Here is an 18,917-nt window from a genome sequence, read left to right on the forward strand (position 1 = left end):
GGGCCGTGAGCTGCGCCAGTGCAGATACTGGCCGCAGGCCGGTTCCCTGGGGGCGAATCAGGCTCCCACTGCGGGCAGGGTCACTGGCTCTTGCTCCTCCACAGGGGCTCAGGCCCGCCCCCTCCCCGGAACCGGGGGGGGGACCCCATCCCCAGCAGGGGGCGGGGTGTGGTGGGTGGGGGTGTTGAGCTCCCGTCCTGCCCCCTCGCCACAGGGCGGGCTGTTTCCCCTGCACCCGCGTGGGGGGTCGCTCCTGTGCCCTCCCACCTCGGCTCCCGCGCGTGGGGGGCCAGGCTGCCCGGCTGCCAGATGGGGCCCGCGGGGCGCTGCCCCGGCTGCGCTCCTCCCCTCGTTCCCCGCACCGCGTCCGTCTCCTTACCGGGCCCTTCGGCCCCCTGCCCCTTCTCGTGCATCCCGCAACGAAACCTGGCCTAGGAACCAAACCACACAGCCTCGTTGCCGTGCGGTGAGCTAGTGTGTGTGCACTCGGATGTTCCTTTCCTCTTGGCACGAGCACCGGAAGGGTTTGGCGGTAGCACTCGGAAGTTGTTTCCCTGGGGGCGGATGTCAATGGAGGTACCCGGAAGTACTTTCTTAGTTACGAGGGACGAGTGCAGCGACCGGAAGTGGTGGTGCACGGGGTGGTTCACTAGTGCGCCACCCGGAAGTACCCCGCGGTCGCTGCTGGCGCTAGGATAGCAACCCGGGAGGCTTCTCCTGGTCCCGGCCCGGGGAGGCCGTGATGGCCCCGGTGTCCCGGTCTCGAAGCCCCCAAGGCTCCCCAGGCTCCCGGCGGAAGGGCGGCAGCAGCAGCAGCTCCTCGGCGAGCCCCTCACCCCCGAGACCCAGCCGCCCCCACCGACCTGCGTCTCCCGAGAAGCGGGGCAGGAGGTCGCGGTCCCGGGAGCGCAACGGCGTGAAGCACTTGGGCCACCGGCGGAGCCGCAGCTGGTCCCGCTCCCGGGAGCGCACGCCGGGCGGGCCGCGCTCCTCCTCCGCTCACCACGGGCACCATCACCACGGCGGCGGCGGGAAGCAGTGGCCGGACTACTACGAGAAGGAGAAGGAGGAGATCCTGCGGTTGAGGCGAGCCCCTAACCCCGGGCCCCCGAGTCGCCCCCCGACCCGAGCCAGGGTGTTGTGAGGAGAGGCAGGGGCAAGAACCAGCCTCAGCCATCTCGAAACAGCACCGTCCTCTCATCCCTGATCGTCGGACACCCTGCCCTGGCCCCCACGCCAAGAACCAGACCCCCAACCCTGGCAACGCACCCAGGGTCCATCCCACCCACGCTCTGGCTATCTGGTCCCTGCAGCCTCCTCTCTCTGTCCACTATCCTTGGTCCCACAGACATGAGAGACCCTCCCTTTTTCCAAGTGGAGGAGTGTTCCCTGCAGAATATTTTTAAGTGCCTTCTCCAGTCTTGTTTTAAATGACCCATGGCTGCTCACCACTTAGCGACCAGATTCATTGCTTGTTCCACCTTCGTTTTTGGGAGACTTTGTCAGTTTTGCCTTAATTTTATCCATTAAAGAAACTGTGGGGGAGGTAATTAGGAGCTCCAAAGGACATGAAATGAAGTAGATTTGAGTCATCTGTATTAATGTAATGGTGTAGCCCCACAGGTATGATAGGGCCCAGCTCATTAAGCTATCTTGGATAGCCTGCAGCGGTGACAAGCTTGGAAATAATACAGCCTACAGCGATGACAAGTGTGAACATGCAATGGATGGTTCTGCTCAAAAGCAAACCATCACATATTGGAATTTGTTGTCTCTACAGATTATATTTTCCATTTTATAGATCAGGGCAGCCAGAGGGATGTCTCGTGCAATAATTTGCCACAGACTAGTTACATTTGCCTTTTAGTTTTCATAATAACAAATAATGTGTCTATCTGTGATGATTACATCCACTTCCTAAGACAATTCATTTGGAACATTACATATGTGGCCAAAAATCCTGTTTTACTAGGCTACAAAGTCTGAGGGTTAACTGAAACTTGCAGAGGTCCACTTTAAGATTTCTCAGACCTGCATTGGTTCCCGTCTCCTTGGTGACTGAGAAAACTAACATTGAATTAAGTCTTGGTTTTGGAGGGAATAAACAAATTTTAAATACTAAAGTGAAGAAAATATCCTTTCACGAAATCTAATTTCAGAGACTAGAAATGCTGCTAAACACAAACTACTCAGGTTTCGAATATTAGCACATTAGGTTTTAATGCAGTATCTGCCTTTACAGGAGACTAAATGAGAGAGAGAGGATTGGTGAACTGGGAGCACCTGAAGTCTGGGGACTGTCACCAAAGGTTCCTGACCCAGAGTAAGTAATTTCTCTTGCGGGTTTTTCTCCTTCAGGAACTCTGGTCTGGAGTCTTATGTTAAAATAGTATTGTTATTAAATGTTACTATTACTTTACAGAAATGTTCTTGTTCTGCTTTTTTTATATTTCATATTATGCGTCTCCAAAGTTAAATCACTAAACAGTCATAGCTGGATACGATTTTTCATATAATCCCAACAGATCAATTACATGAGGTTTCAGCAGTTGTAGATCAAATAATGTTGTCTTGTGGTTCAGAGAGTGACTCAAATATTAGCTATTTAATGGTTTCATTCATTACTAACACAGGCTCTGAATCTTCAAACAATTATATGTGTGTTTGATTTTGGATAAATAATCTGCACTTCAAATCATATTGCATAATTAAGATATTTTTGTTTCTGTTCAGTTCTGATGAGCATACCCCAGTAGAAGATGAGGAGGCGAAATCTAAGAAGAGTAGCTCTTCAGATTCCAGTTCAGAAGGTATTTCGTTTTGACCATAGAAGTTGTTTGCACACTAACAGAAGATTGAGGGTTAGAATCTATTCACCTTACTTACAAAGAACTCTACTGACTTCAGTAGGACTCAGCAAAGCCGGCACGATAGAGTTCTATGAGAGGGGGATGCTAGCATACTAGGATCCAAAAATATTAATGGAGTGCCAGACTATAATCATCTTGCAGGTAACATTCTCTTTTTAAATCTTTACAGAAGAGAGAAAGAAGAAGAAGAAGAAGAAAAAGGAAAAGAAAAGAAAGAGATCCAAAAGAAAACACAGAAAGCATTCTGGGGACAGTGACAGCGAGTCTGAGTCTGAGCTAAACACCAGTGGTAAGAAAAAAGGCTTCTATTAAACTATATGGTCTGAAACCTATTGTATGTGTTCTTTATAATCATGTGGAATATTGCATCTGTTGTGCTGGCATCCTCGTGACATTCTGGGATTTCATACATTAGTTGCTCATTATGGGAAAAAAAATCTGTTGACCTACAGAATACGTTCTGAAGACAAATTTTTCTCTTGTCCCAAGATCCATATAAATTGTAGTGAAGCTTTTTTTAATTCTACTTGTACCTGTGTTAAGCTCTAATTTTTTCTGGCTCTATTCAAGACTAAGGTTGAACGGTTTCCCTTTGTGCCCTTTTCTCATTCTCATCTCAGTGCTACCTCTTTTATTTAGAATAGCCTCTGTTCCTGTGCACCAAATAACCACCCTCTCTACTCAAATGTCTCCTCAAAACACATCCTCTGTGAAGTCTCTCAGCCCTAATCCACTTTGTGCAGGATGTGAAGTCACAACATTCTAGACCAGAGGCAACATACAGCCTCTGTTGCTTGACTTCAGTAGCCATTCCAATAGAAATTAATCACTAATCCTTTATTTTAAATTCTTTCATTGTTCTGTTGAGTTTGCAGTGTCTCTTGTTCCTGTACATGGGGTTTGGCCATCAGGGAATGGTATCCTGAATTTAATCCATCAGGCATTTCCGTTCAGGTGGTGATAGTATATGAGTACATTGAATAATATTGTTTTGACTGTGTTTGGATATTGTAAATGACCTGGAATTGAGACCCTCCCCTCTAATGCACGGTTACTCCTGCGGGAATTCTGTGCTCAATATTTTAGAATTCTGCAAATTCTCCGTATTTTATTTGTCAAAATAACACAATACAATCACGCCAGTTTCAATTATTTTGGTAATTTATTTCAAAATACCTGTCAGTAAGTATGTCTGTAACAATACAGACCAAAAAAAAAAGATTCAGGTAATGTTTTTTTGACAAATAGATTCCTTACTAGGCATATTAATACAGAACTTCAAGTAATTCATTTAAACTACAATACAGAAACATATTTCCCACACCCCTCAGAAGCAGTGCAAAGCCTTGGGGGAGTTGGGTAATGGAGGAGCTCAGGGAGAGGAGCCTGGGAGTGAACCTGGAGGGTTGGGTGTGGATGGGAGAAGTATGAAACATGGGCATGGGGCTTTCAAGGGTGGGGATTGTTACAGAGTTGGGGAGTCTCCCCCATGCAGACCCTGGCCCACTCCAAGCCTCTCCCATTCAGTCAGGCACATTTGCCCCTGTCCCCATGTATCCCTGCAGCACCTCTCACATTCAGCCCCTGGCTCAGTGCTGTCACCCCAGTAGTTCCTGAGCCTGTGCCCAGTCAATTCCCTGCACATACCACACTAGCCCTTTTGAACCCCAGTCTGTGACACAACCCCCCCCCCCAGCAGCTTGATGTGCCCCACTCTATCCTAAACTGGCGCCACTGACAGGGTGCTGCGATGAATGCAGCAGCCTGTTCTGGCGCCACAGCGGCCTATGATGGGTGAAAGACGTAACTGCAGCACTTCTCAGCAGAATGTATTTTCTATGGGCGAAAAAATTCTGCACTGGATATGAATTCTGCATATGCACAGTGGTGCAGAATTCCCCCATGAGTAGTAGCTAATCACTAAGCCATTCTGGTGTAGGGTGAACTGAGGAATTCAGAGGCATTTCTACTTTTATCCCAGGTGAGTAGCTCAATGTTGCAAGACCAGTTCTCTCCACCTTACTTTAGCTGCTGTTGTGTGGGGCGGGTTATATTTCCAATAAAGTGCGGTACTTTCTTCATTTTATTACCGTGGGCTTTTTTGGTGATTGTATGTTTGATTTTTCAGATGAAGATAAAAAGAAAACAAAGAAGAAAAAGAAACATAGAAAGTAAGAGCAGTCTCTTAAAATATTGCTTTTAAATCTGTATGTGTCTTCCATGAGAGAACAGCGGTATTATGATACTGTTTCCCTAGCTGATGAGTAAGGAAGGGCCAACACTTCTGTGTCTCCTGTAGTTAAGAGGCCCATGGTATCATGTAATAGCCTCACTTCAGAATCTTCATGACTCTACCTCAGACCAACTGAATTCTGGCTAATGAAGGACCCAGTCCAAACTTTAAAGACGAATCTGCCAAAGAATGGTGTGTGGAAGACCCACAATGGTACTTGCTGGATCTGTAGAATGAAATGTTTTTTGTGACTTACTGAACAGATAGATACCAATTGAACCCTCCACTGGGATGCTGCTTGAAAAATTGATCAAGTAAGCCTGGCCTCTAGCACTATTCCCTTTTCCCTGTTAGGCATATAAATGTCTGTCTGTCTCATCTTTAACTTCGTTACAGAAAGAAGTCTAAGAAAAAGAAGAGTAAGAGGAGTAGGAAAAAATCCAGTGATTCAAGTAGTGAAGATTCTGATGATGAAGCTCTTCAAGGGGATGATCTCTGGATTGAGAGATCAAGTAGGTTCTTTCTATTTAACACTTGTGTTAAACTCCTAGGTATTGTGTTCAGTCATATCAGTTGATGATATGTTGATGTCCTGTGTAACTGACCTGACTTAATCAGGTGTGTGACAGATTTGTGCAAAGCAGAGGGTAAAGTAATAATATTTGTGATTATTTGTATTGCAGAAAATACAGACGCTGATAATTTAATTGGACCAGAAGCTCCAAAAATGCATGCATCTCAAGATGATAGGCCTTTGAAGTAAGTAGTCATATATGATTTACACAAACAGATCAAATCAAGGAAAATAAACATGAAGGTTGCCATGCCAGATAGTACCTGTAGCCAGGAGAGAAGGTGATGTTTTCTCGCAGACTTTCATTTGTTAGAGGCACTAAATCTGTGTTTTATTCTTAAACTGAAAACCTACTGAAATCAGCTAGAACTTGCAGTATGTGTACCTGGTAACTTTTGTTAGGCAGTTTGTTACATTGTTTTCAATAGAGTGGCCATGTTACAGTATTATTTTTTCAAATACTTTCTGCAATGTGGTGACTTTATTCCAGTTTACCATTAAATCAAATTCTCCATTATAATTAATTAATTTTTGATTCAGCTCATGACTTACAATCTCTCTCATTGATGGAAACTGCCAGAATAAAGGAAGCACAGACATTAACTGGAGAAATGGCTATATAGGGTGATGAATAGCGAGATGTCAAGTGAGTTACTTTTAGTGACCCTTCCGCTTCAGCTGTCCCAGAGCACCAGTAATGTTTCAGTAACGTGTCCGCCCAGAGGAAGGCCGTCCTGCAGTAAATGGAACCTTTTGTTACAAACTTCCTTGCTTCAGTGAGTCTGGAAATCCAGCATGGGAGCAAGTGTTCCAGTATGTCATGTCCAAGAGTTTGAACAAACTTAATTCTGTTGCTGCTCTGGTTGCATGAAATACATATCACTTTGTTGAGTTCTCAGTGCTAGATTTATCAGGGCTCCTCTGCGTTCGCTCATGGATTTAATTACTCTTGTGACTGCTTCAGTTTGAAACTGATGACTTTTTTTTTTTTTAATTAAAGCTATGGCCACGCTTTGCTGCCTGGTGAAGGTGCAGCTATGGCAGAGTACGTAAAGGCTGGAAAACGCATCCCTCGAAGAGGTGAAATTGGCCTGACCAGTGAAGAGATCGCATCGTTCGAGAGCTCTGGTTATGTGATGAGTGGTAGCAGGTAGGGGTTTTTTTGATGATGATACTTAGGGTGAGATTTACGACTGCGTAGGAGACCCAGTTGAAAGCACCAAAGAAAAGTTGCTACGTGTGTATATTATGCAACAATCAAAAAGGTTAAACAGTCTGCGACTACAAACATACTTGTTCATCTCTGCTGATCTACAGTAAGTTTGTTACAGGTATGTTTTCCCAAGGACAAATATACTTTGCAGTAGTTTCCCCTCTGTAAAATGGGAATACTGATTCAGACCTCCTTTGGAAACTTCTTCGAGGTCTACAGATGAAAAATCACGATATAAGAGCTAGGTATTATAATCGCACTAGAATGTAAATATAGTCTGAGTTCAGATCACTGGAAGCCTGATGGTTAGATAATAGAGACGGCAGTGTTGGTGAGTTCCAGATAGCATATTGGATAATAGGACAGGCAGTGTAGGCTGTGCAATGCGGGGTGGGGAAATAGTCTCCCAAAGAGGGTACGGATAAATGGTTTTTTGCCTCCTGACAAATGCAATGTTCTCCTCAGGCATCGCCGAATGGAAGCTGTGCGTCTGCGTAAAGAGAACCAGATCTACAGTGCCGATGAGAAGAGAGCTCTGGCATCTTTCAACCAGGAGGAGAGACGGAAGCGAGAGAACAAGATCCTGGCTAGCTTCCGGGAGATGGTCTACAGAAAGACTAAGGGCAAAGAAGACAAATAACTCCACCCCCACTTTTTTTCCCCCCAATTGTACAGCACGGATTGTAGTAAACAGTGGCTATCACCTTCTTGTGACTTGGAAACAGCTGTAAAGTACTGCAGTGCCTTCCACCCGATGGGATGCATTTCTCAGGACTGGATCATTTGTATCAAGAAATAATCACCCTTAGCAGGCTTTCTTGGACAACTCGTTCACCAGCTGTAGGCAACTGCCATTAGGGGAAGTACAGAATCCTGAATGAGACTGAGGAGTACTCAGGGAGATTCATGATTCTACAAGATGGTAATGCACTGTATTAGACCTGGATATGGACACAACAGGATACCATCATCAGCTGGGCTGCTGCTGGTGAAATGAAACATAACTATCTTCCATTTATTTTGGTTAATCATCATGGACAAAATCAGACTAGACTTCACCACCATGAACAGACTACTATTAGTAGCAAAAAATAAGGAATTCCTAAATAGCCATTTAGATTTGATGATTGTTCATTTATGATGCAATTGCGAAAAGTTCTTTACACACTGTACATTTATGGTTTCCTTTTAGTTGTTTTGAGGAAGAAAACTCACTTCATGGCTTGTGGTTCAGATTCCATTTGTAAATAGAAATATATTTGTAATTTAATAGATCTTGGTTTCAACTATTTTAAAAAAGATCACAAGCAGTGTATATTATAGAAGTAGTAACTTTAAGGGTCTGGCCTAGAACCTCCAAAATCCCAGGACACTGAATGAAAGAACTAAAAGCTTGTCTCCTTCTCTGCTTAACTGCTGTACATAGATATATCTCTCAGGTGCGGGGCAGTAGTAACCAGTGTTTAGAAGTCCTGGAAATATATAAGTAGTAACAGAAGATGGATTTTAATTCCAGTTCTGAATTTCTTTCCTCTTGGAAATCTTCTAGATTAAACCCTTACGATTTTAACTCCTTGTATTTTAATTTTCTTTTTTCAGTAGTATTAATCTCTTAAGATTTGCGGTTAGAGGCCTACTCCTGATCAATTCTTATCCAGTATTCCCCCATTGCCATCTGGTCATCATATTTCCAAAATGAGTATCCTGTATATCCTTTGACTTATTCTTTCTTATATACTTTTTAAAAAAAAAAAAAAAAAAAAGTAAAATAGCGTCTGAATGTACTTTTAAAATCCCTGGTTTCTAGTTCTGAGGGGTAGAAATACTTACACCCTGTAGTAGGTTTCCATAAAAACTTTAGAAATCCTGTTATCCACTTCTGTTCGATTTATAAACCTTGTTTTAACATAACATTAGGCTTAACCTACCTCTCATCATTTTAAACTATGTATATCCTGATCTTGGAACTCTCTTCTGCTGGTGTTTCCTATGTGTCCGTGCAGAGCCAGTTGCAAGATCAGGTCCTTAAGCTGTCGATGTTATTGTCACACTAATTTAAAACATGTGTTCATGATTTAGTAGCCAGGTACCATTCTTGTACGATCTAATTCAGAAGAGCTAGTAAAAGAGAAGGAAAGGCAAAACAAAAAAGCCTGTTCCAGTGCCCTTAGTTTATTTCCATATAACACCAACATATTGTAGGTGCCCTTTTGAATTGGATTTAATCTGAAGCAAATGTTTATTTAGAAAGTTATGCTGTCCATGAGAATTTTCTTGCTTTCAATGATGTCTTTGAGCCACTTTTCCCTAAACCGACACTGTCCTGGTCTAGAAAAAACAGAACAAACCAGTGTAAGAATAATGGTAGCAGTCAGCTGCAAATCAGAGTTCTGGCAGCTGGAAGGAGGCCCTTTGAAGTGGGCAAGCCTATCCCCTGGAAGAATGAGGCTTTTTAGGCCTGTGTAAATCCATCACTAATTCAGTACGCAGGAAATAGACACCCATGGAACATGTACATGCTGGGATAAAGAACTATGCTAGCTCGGTGGGGTTTGAGTGTTTTTTTGCTGGTGGGATTTTAGTGTGGTTTCCCTGAGTCGCATAGACAGGATTTTTTTTTAAGAACTCGGCTATAGCCAGCTCACTTTCCTGCCTCTGCTGAAGCGCTGTCCTACAACTTGCTTGGGATATAAAAAGATAAATTTACGTAGATCTTGTTCGAATGCTAGTGGAGCTAGGTTGGGCTCCCAGTTTGTATAAGGCTGTGAGTTGTTATTAGCATTCCACATACACCTCATGGATTAGACTCCTAGCCCCGCTTCACCCGTATGGTGCCACAAATGCCAGAAACAGCCTGGAATTTTCCCTGGGGGGAGGCCCCAGAATTTGTAGTGTCACCATAGTTGACTTATGTCACAACCACTGAGCCCTGGTGGAGAGTATGGCCAAAACACAAGATCCTCAGCTGGTGTAAGTTAGAGCAGCCAATAGCAGGGCAGGGCCAGACAGCATCAGCCTGCTGGCGCTGATTCCCTGACACACTCAGCTATGGTGGGGTGGGGCCTATCTGTACCCATTTCTAATATAGCTGGACATACCTGAAATTAACCATGGTTTATGCACCGTTGCTAGGGCCCTTCTACACTGGTTCATTGCTTTAAAAAAAGCTACAGAAAAAAATATACCTGTGAATGAACCTATTTGATTCCAAAATGAAGAATACCTCAACTGGCAAGGTCTGCAATAGATGAAAGTGGGGGTACAGTTCAGACATTTCCGAGAGTACAGTTAAAGTAGGCGTTTTTATCCATTACAATTCTCTTTTGTAAAAGGTTGCGTGGCTAGAACAATGTCATCCGTTATCTTATTCTAAGAGCAGAAGGTATTTGCTTACACACAAATCTAAGTCTTCCTCGAGCCAGACAGCTAGACTTTACCAAGTCGTATTACAGAGTGGGAGCTCTACTGGACAAACCACAGAATTGCAACTGAGTGAGTAAGCAAAAACCATCAAAGGAAGTCAGATGGGTCAGTGAAAACTTCAATTATTTTGACATTTAGTTTTGTGATAGTTCTTCATAGTATTACAGCACATTTGCAAACAATATAAAATGAATGAAAGGACCACAGTAGCACGCACTCTAAGGTTACATTTTAGCAGCGAAGGGGAGGGAAGGCCAAAGAACTATCAGTTTTAGTGAGGGTCTCTCAGGTTGTAGCATTCATATCACAGGCCCCTTCCTGGAATATTAGTCACAGCACATTATAGGATGTTTTCTCATTTTGCAGAGAGACCGATTCAAACCAGAATCTTGACAGGGATCAAGTATTGATCTAATCACTTGTGCAGTATCACTTACTCGGACAAATTTTGACAGCCCTCCCACCTTACATACTGTAATAATTTAATTTACTGCTTTCTCATTCCACAGAGGGAGTAAAGTGAAATTTTTTTACTTTCACATTTCAAAGGGGAAAATGAGATGGTTGAGTAACACTTTAAATACGTACAGGTGGTTTAATTTTGGAGATCTCAATGATGAAATAGATGCATGCTGTTGTTCGTGGGATGGGCTTCCTGCATGTTGGGATGCTCCAGCGAACCCGGTAGTGGTACCTCTTGCTGTACGTCAATTCTTGTTCCTGGAGGTAGTCTGACCAGTGAAGCCAGCTCCCATGAAACTCCCACGTCTGCTGAACATACACCACACTATAAGTCTTCCACTCTCTAGTACAGATGACTTAAGGGAAGTGGGGAAAAAAAGAGATTGAGTTGCTCTTGTTTAACTCTGCCACACACATCAAGATTGAGGGGACATGGTAAAAAGGAAATGCTACTTTTAAAAACTGTCTAATCACAGTCACCTCAAGAACTTATTTCTACAGCATATTACTGAGGCAAATAGTTTAACAAGATTCCTAGAAGATTCAATGTACACAGAGCAGCGTTTGTAATAACAGAAGGCAAGTTAAAGTTAGCTGGGTTGTCATCCTAATGCTTCCAAGCAAAAAGGCTGTAGAATTCAGAAGGATGTTTCTTCATTCAATTTTGCCTACCGTAGTTGATCTGGTGCATTTCTAATTTGTGGCACTCCTCAGACCCCACGCTACCAGCACTCCCAGCTACCTTCGAGACACCACTGACTTCCTGAGGAAACTACAATCCATCGGTGATCTTCCTGATAACACCATCCTGGCTACTATGGATGTAGAAGCCCTCTACACCAACATTCCACACAAAGATGGACTACAAGCCGTCAAGAACACTATCCCCGATAATGTCACGGCTAACCTGGTGGCTGAATTTTGTGACTTTGTCCTTACCCATAACTATCTTACATTTGGGGACAATGTATACCTTCAGATCAGCGGCACTGCTATGGGTACCCGCATGGCCCCACAGTATGCCAACATTTTTATGGCTGATTTAGAACAACGCTTCCTCAGCTCTCATCCCCTAAAGCCCCTACTCTACTTGCGCTATATTGATGACATCATCATCTGGACCCATGGAAAAGAAGCCCTTGAGGAATTCCACCATGATTTCAACAATTTCCATCCCACCATCAACCTCAGCCTGGTCCAGTCCACACAAGAGATCCACTTCCTGGACACTACAGTGCTAATAAACAATGGTCACATAAACACCACCCTATACCGGAAACCTACTGACCGCTATTCCTACCTACATGCCTCCAGCTCTCACCCTGACCACACCACACGATCCATTGTCTACAGCCAAGCTCTGCAATACAACCGCATTTGCTCCAACCCCTCAGACAGAGACAAACACCTACAAGATCTCTATCAAGCATTTTTACAACTACAATACCCACCTGTGGAAGTGAAGAAACAGATTGATAGAGCCAGAAGAGTTCCCAGAAGTCACCTAAAACAGGACAGGCCTAACGAAGAAAATAACAGAACGCCACTAGCCGTCACCTTCAGCCCCCAACTAAAACCCCTCCAACGCATTATTAAGGATCTACAACCTATCCTGAAGGATGACCCAACACTCTCACAAATCTTGGGAGACAGGCCAGTCCTTGCCTACAGACAGCCCCCCCAACCTGAAGCAAATACTCACCAGCAACTACATACCACACAACAGAACCACTAACCCAGGAACCTATCCTTGCAACAAAGCCTGTTGCCAACTGTGCCCACATATCTATTCAGGGGACACCATCACAGGGCCTAATCACATCAGCCACACTATCAGAGGCTCGTATACCTGCACATCCACCAATGTGATATATGCCATCATGTGCCAGCAATGCCCCTCCGCCATGTACATTGGTCAAACTGGACAGTCTCTACGTAAAAGAATAAATGGACACAAATCAGATGTCAAGAATTATAACATTCATAAACCAGTCGGAGAACACTTCAATCTCTCTGGTCACGCGATTACAGACATGAAAGTCGCTATTTTACAACAAAAAACCTTCAAATCCAGACTCCAGTGAGAAACTGCTGAATTGGAATTCATTTGCAAATTGGATACAATTAACTTAGGCTTGAATAGAGACTGGGAGTGGCTTAGTCATTATGCAAGGTCGCCAATTTCCCCTTGCTTTTTCCTACCCCCCTCCCCCAGATGTTCTTGTTAAACCCTGGATTTGTGCTGGAAATGGCCCACCTTGATTATCATACACAATGTAAGGAGAGTGGTCACTTTGGATATATATTACCAGCAGGAGAGTGAGTTGGGGGGGGGGGGGAGAAAACCTGGATTTGTGCTGGAAATAGCCCAACTTGATTATCATACACATTGTAAGGAGAGTGATCACTTTAGATAAGCTATTACCAGCAGGAGAGGGGGGTGGGAGGAAGTATTTTTTCATGCTTTTTGTGTGTATATAACAAGATCTTCTACACTTTCCACAGTATACATCCAATGAAGTGAGCCGTAGCTCACGAAAGCTTATGCTCAAATAAATTGGTTAGGCTCTAAGGTGCCACAAGTACTCCTTTTCTTTTCACTGGAGGCAAGCAATCCACTACACCAGAGGAAACAGTGCTGTCTTCTGCTTTGGCATTTCCTGTATTCATAGGGCATTAGACCCTCAGCTGTACTTTAAGCTCTATTAAGGTTCTTGGATTTTTCATGTAATATTTGTGAAAAGCTGTCTAGTGAAGGTGACAGTGAAAAAGAACCTATTAGATAGTCTAAACCCAGGTCCTCAGAAGGGCTTAGGTGCCTAACTCCCATTGACTGCAAATAAATATCTGTGAGGAGCTGAGCCTAAGCTTCCAAAGGCAATTTCACTGCATGGGCGTACCTGAGTCTCATCCAAAGGCCATTAGGACACTGAGTTTTGCAGATAGGAACAATAAGGAAATGGAGAGCACCCAAGCACATGAGGAGAGAGGGCATTCCGACCAATTGGAAAGCCACCCAAGGGTGCCATTGAGTAGTTAAAAGGCCTGCTGAGGAAGCGAATTGGGGGCAGGATGCCCAAAACAGTGAGAAGGGTTTCAGAAGTACAAAAGGAGTATTCGGAGCGATCAGGGAACAGAACCAAGCTCCAGAAAATGTCCAAGCACCTTCTCTGCATGACTCAAGTGACATCTCAGTGGGTGTTCAAAGCTCTCAAGTTGTTAGGCTGCCACCATTGAGTCAGGTGGAGAAGTTCAAACCCCCTCCCGTCCCCCCCACACTTATGGGGCACTGTAAAGGTAGACTGCTCTACAAACACATCTGGACAAAGGGTGCTGGGCCTCCATTTGGAAAGTAGACTGTAAGTACTACCAGCAATAAATAATAGATCGTAACTTCGCTCATCAACTTCAGAGGGAGCAGGCCATGTTGGCTCGGTGCATTTACAGCTATACTGAATGAAAGAATGGCTCTGTAACTTACTGACATGTATTCCTCAATTTGCTGCTGTCCCCTCTCCACTGTAAAGTCCTTGCATGAGGTCCATTGAATGTTTTGGATGATGTACTCAGCTTCTGCAAACAGACAATATACTGCTTAAGCTGCTTGATGGGGCTCTGACACGCTAAAGGACTTTCAATGGAGCAGGCTCTGTATTTCAATACCTCTCTCTTTTTCTTGCAAATCTCGAAGATGCTCTTTTGCATCCCTGATTACATCCTCAATTAAAATCTGTGCTTTTTCCTTGATGACAGCATCTTCATCTCCCACACCCATTATCATCAGCTTTAGAGAGAGAGAAATGGACAAGTTCACTACGAGAAGGTCAATACATGAAACTTGGGTAGAGCTGGGCTTTCTTACCTTGTCTACCCCCAACAGACCTTCAGCTGATCTGGAAAGAGATAGCAAAACAGCAGCTGCTTTCATTGGTTAATTCTCTTATAGCCTCTGACCCCTCATTCCCTGTATATACCCACACCAAAGTCTGGTCCTAAAATATCTCCCTTCCAATATTAGAAAGCAGCCTCTCCTACTCTCATAAACCAGATAGGTTTAGTGCATTGGGCTGAGCTCTTTGCTGCAGTAATATGCAGAGGGAAGTTCAGGGATTTAGCTGGCAGGTCCCACTGACAAGAGAGTGGTGATATTCCTGGGGCATCAGGCCTGAGCCTCAAATGTGGCACTAGATTCTTCAGATTTCAGGGGGAAAGAGTGGAATTGCTCTCATGCCTACCTGTCTGAATGCACCTTACAGGTTTTTTCCTTAGTGCTGGGATCTGCTCTATCCCCTGTAGCCTGCAGATTCCCAGGGCTCATTAAGCAGCTGGCTCTCTGGGTTCCTTAAAAGAGTGTTTGCACACAGCCGTCACCAGGCAACACTGCTGGCAGCCAATAGAAAATCAGAGTCGATGTACAGGCATTCCATTGTGTTTTAAAACAAGAAAAATAATTGCTTAAAGTTTAGCTATTCAGCACCGGCATCATGGCTGTGCAGATATTGTCAGTGTCAAGGGGGGGGTTCCCGTTCTGCTCCCACTGAGCAGGATCAGGCCCTTGGACTGGAGCTCCATGGAGCAAACTCTGTCTTCCTTTCTGCTTGTGCTGCGAGTATGCAATAATAATCCTAACTAGCAGCAGTTCATTGGCCAATCTTCATGGAAGAGTCCTGCTAGGGAACAGGTGGCCAGCATTAGCAGGGATATGGATTTCAGGATCCAGCAAGCTTTTGTCATCACTGCCTTCTATGGCTGTGTGACTTACAGCCCCTGCAATGGGTAAGGAGAGATTGTTCAATCCCTGGTTAGCCTGTGCAGGATTTCCTAGATTCCTTGTGCACAGCCTTAGTCTGAAGTCAGGGGAGGAAGACTGCAGGGGGTCAAATCTTGCATGGGTGTCCACTGGTGACAGGAAAGGGACTTGCTTGAATTCTTTACCACTTATTAGCTCCGATGCTCTGCCCTGTCATGAGCATCCCAGGGTGATGGCACAGTGGGACAACGCTGCAGTCGTGTTTCCATTATCTTGTACCTGCCTCCAGCCACAAAATGCCCTATGCACAGGCTGCTCTGACTGTGTGTACTGTGTCCTCTGCATCATTCAGGCTAGGCCTGAGCTGTGCTTAGTGGTGCTAACTCAGTGGGGTGGGGGAAACTGGGCAAATTTGCGGGGACTGGCAATTTGCTTTTTGGCAAACTTTCACTACAAAACAAATTCATAATTTCATCCCATACAATTTCTAAGCCCAGAAACTTTGCTCTTCGTTCCGTTTTCACTGGTTGGCTGGCTTCACATGGAAACACATGACAGTCCTATTGGGTTTGTCCATGTTTCCCTGTGAATTCACCATGGTGCGAGCAAAATAAGTTTGAAAAAGTCAAGGCTTGCCTCCGAGACCTGGCACTGGGGGAAAGGACTGTGGCTGTGTGACAAACCAAAGTAGTTAGCAAGTATGTCTGAATGAGAAATGTTGCTCGGGACGGAAAGTATGAAGGGGAAGAGAAAGAGAAGTAATAATGAAGTGGGCTACAGCATGGTTTAGTGATCAGACCACGGGATTGGGCACCAGGAGAGCGTGTTGCAGTTCTGGCTCTGACGTTGATTCAGTGTGTGTCCTTGGACAAGGACCAAAGGCCAACTTTTGAAAAATGCACTTTGTGTTTGGGTGGAGCAGTTTGTGGGATGTCCAACTTCAGATACGTAGGACCTGCTCTTCAGAGGTGTGGAGGCCCCATCGTTCCACTTGGAATCTCAGCACCTGGAATCTCAGGTGCTCAGCACCTCTGAAGATCAGCCTCTTGGGCCCAGATCCTCAAAAGCATTTAGGCACCTAACTCGCATTAAAATCAATAGGATTAGGTGCCTGAATATCTTGGTGGATCTGGCTCTTGGTGTCTAAACCAGTGTTGCCAATGTGCTATTTCCTTGTCAGTGATGCAGTTTGGCGGGGGCTGGAGCCAATGGTGACATGAGAAGCTGCAGCCTTCTCACAAATTTCAGCTCTGCTGCCCCCTCTGCCTGGAAAACCCTCTTTGATTGGCTGCCTTCTCCACTTGCCCTCCTGAAAGAGGGAGCAGGCAGAGCCCAGCTGCACAATGTGGCTCCAATCCCTCCTTTCCTGTGAAAAATGGGTCAGTCTGCTCCCCCCTCCATCCTAGAAATACCAGGCCAGGTAAGGGGGATGAAGAACCCCTGGGGGAACAGCAGTGAGGCTGGGAGTCAACACTGACTTGGAGTTGAAGGGACAAAACTGATTGCTGGGGAGTGTGGGGCTGGGGAGAGCCAGAGTTCACTCATTAGAATTGTGGGCTTGGGGAGAACCTGGAAGCTCCATCCAATCAGTCGGACAGCAACCAGAGCTCCTTCAACGAGTGTGAGACTCACCTCACCCACTGTGTGTGGGAGAGTTGGCAATGCTAATTGGTACATGTGCCTGGCAAAGGAAGAGGGTTCAAAATCAAAAAGAGAAGCTAAACTCCACAATAGATTTACAAAAAAGATCTTATGATTCAGCCGGGGGGAGGAACTGATTCAGATTTTGTAACTCTTGGGGTTGGCGGCAATGAGGTACCCAAATTAGAGGCCACTTCTGAAAATGTGAGCCTAACTCCTTTTTGTGTCTCAGTCCCAGATCCTCTGAGGATAATAACAATACCTGTTGCACAGGGATGTTGCAGGGTGTATAGATTGATGCTTGTGACACAGCTCTCTTCAGACGGAAGGTGTTATGGAAATGCTATTATCATTACAATGAAACGTGCCAGAGGCACAGAGAAAGCAGGGTGCCCCTAAAGCAGTGTGGAAGTAGGCAGGGATGTGGGAAAACAGGAAGTATAGCTCAGCAATGGAAGCATGTGGAAACCTAGAGACCATGCCCTGTAGATTGTACAGTCCATAAGCCAAGATACACTAGAGACTATTCCTTGGAGTTGTGAGTAAGAGGGACCCAGTGGAGCCTAGTTTACTTCTGGGAGACAAGAAAATTAAATGAAAGCTAAACACCAGAAAGCAGTCAATGAAACCCTGCTTTGATCATTAGCAATCTCTGCCTCTGTGTTCTTAAGAGGTGTTTTGCCTCCTGCCCCTCATTTAATACACCTGATTAATCACACAGGTCTGTACCCAATACTTTGCAATAATCCTTGTTTCTTTGTGTAGATTGTTCAGGAATGTAACAGCCCCGGCTGTGTTCTTTAGTGGGAAATTGGATTTAAGGGTCCCAGCTGAACTGCAGAAATTGATCCATTCCAACAGACTAATAGTTCTCCTAAGGCTGCAAAAATGGGACCCCCAATTCCCGCACTAGCAACAGCAGATCTGTAGCATAGATAAGGGGCCCATTGAATTTAAGCAGCTTTACCATGACATCATCTAACCCTCTTTAGAGCTCCTTGGATTATAAGGCCAGGTGGATGACCCTGATTTCCCAAAGCTTGATGCTAGGCAGCCCTCTGGAGGCAACTAGAGACCCTGAACCAGACCCTGAACCCTGATTCAGGCCAGACCCCAGCCAGTGAAGCTTGAGTGTGACTTTGTGAAGCTTGAGTGACTTTTTTTTTTGAGTCACCAATGAAGAGAATTCTAGCCCCTTCAAAACACTGGGCAGGGGGAGTGCCAGAGCAGGGAGTCCTTCACAGAAAGCGGGGGAGAGAGATTCTGAAAAGACAAGTGTTGTGAGCAAGAAATGCAGAAGCAGGAACAAATGGAACCAGGTGCAAGGTGCTGTGTTGACATATGTTGCAGAACTGCCCAAAAGCTGCAGGATCGATTACACCAGACCCAAAGAGGGGGGATAGGGCTTGTGACAGACAACCCAAAAAAACTTACTGTCCCTCTGGGAAGAGGCAGACCTTGTTGATCCGGCTGTCCAGACATATGCTCTAGTATATCCAGGGTAATCATCAGAGAGGGAATCTCTTCCAGTTCTCCATCAAGTCATGTTCTATAAGGTGAGAAGAGTCCTGCCATTGGATTTCCATTATAAAGAGCCCCACTGGGCCCAAGTGAGAATATTGTCCATGGATATCGTTGCCACCTGTCCAGCTATTCCCATGATCATCCCTTTTTCTTTTCTTTTTTTAAGAGGTAGCTGTCCTGGAAAATCTGTACAAGTGCTCAGTACACACTGCCAGCTCCCAGTTTTA

General features: G+C 44.9%; 2 protein-coding genes across 7 annotated transcripts; one reads left to right on the forward strand and one right to left on the reverse strand.

Moving 5' to 3' along the window:
* The first annotated feature begins 627 nt into the window (after positions 1–627).
* On the forward strand, positions 628–8,460 carry NKAP (NFKB activating protein). The gene is made up of 9 exons (XM_073361318.2): positions 628–1,086; positions 2,243–2,323; positions 2,734–2,810; positions 3,040–3,159; positions 4,999–5,041; positions 5,500–5,615; positions 5,787–5,862; positions 6,678–6,827; positions 7,356–8,460. Exons 1-9 carry the CDS (start codon positions 743–745, stop codon positions 7,528–7,530), a joined length of 1,182 nt encoding a protein of 393 aa, XP_073217419.2. The 5' UTR covers positions 628–742; the 3' UTR covers positions 7,531–8,460.
* Positions 4,014–18,917, reverse strand: AKAP14 (A-kinase anchoring protein 14). 6 transcript variants are annotated; one of them, XM_073361319.2, is made up of 8 exons: positions 15,011–16,533; positions 14,638–14,668; positions 14,439–14,559; positions 14,257–14,348; positions 12,625–12,706; positions 10,902–11,131; positions 10,076–10,128; positions 4,014–9,218 (listed from the first exon to the last, which is right to left on the reverse strand). In XM_073361319.2, the coding sequence occupies exons 1-8, from the start codon at positions 15,091–15,093 to the stop codon at positions 9,134–9,136; spliced, it is 777 nt and encodes a 258-aa protein (XP_073217420.1). In that variant the 5' UTR covers positions 15,094–16,533; the 3' UTR covers positions 4,014–9,133. The 6 variants fall into 6 exon arrangements, with proteins under 6 accessions (XP_073217420.1, XP_073217421.1, XP_078710385.1 ...); XM_073361320.2 differs by lacking the exons at positions 14,638–14,668; positions 15,011–16,533 and adding an exon at positions 18,601–18,917; XM_078854259.1 differs by lacking the exon at positions 12,625–12,706 and having other exon boundaries at positions 10,902–11,081.

The sequence above is a fragment of the Lepidochelys kempii genome, chromosome 9 (genome assembly GCF_965140285.1).
Source record: "Lepidochelys kempii isolate rLepKem1 chromosome 9, rLepKem1.hap1, whole genome shotgun sequence".
NCBI classification, from domain to species: domain Eukaryota; kingdom Metazoa; phylum Chordata; order Testudines; family Cheloniidae; genus Lepidochelys; species Lepidochelys kempii.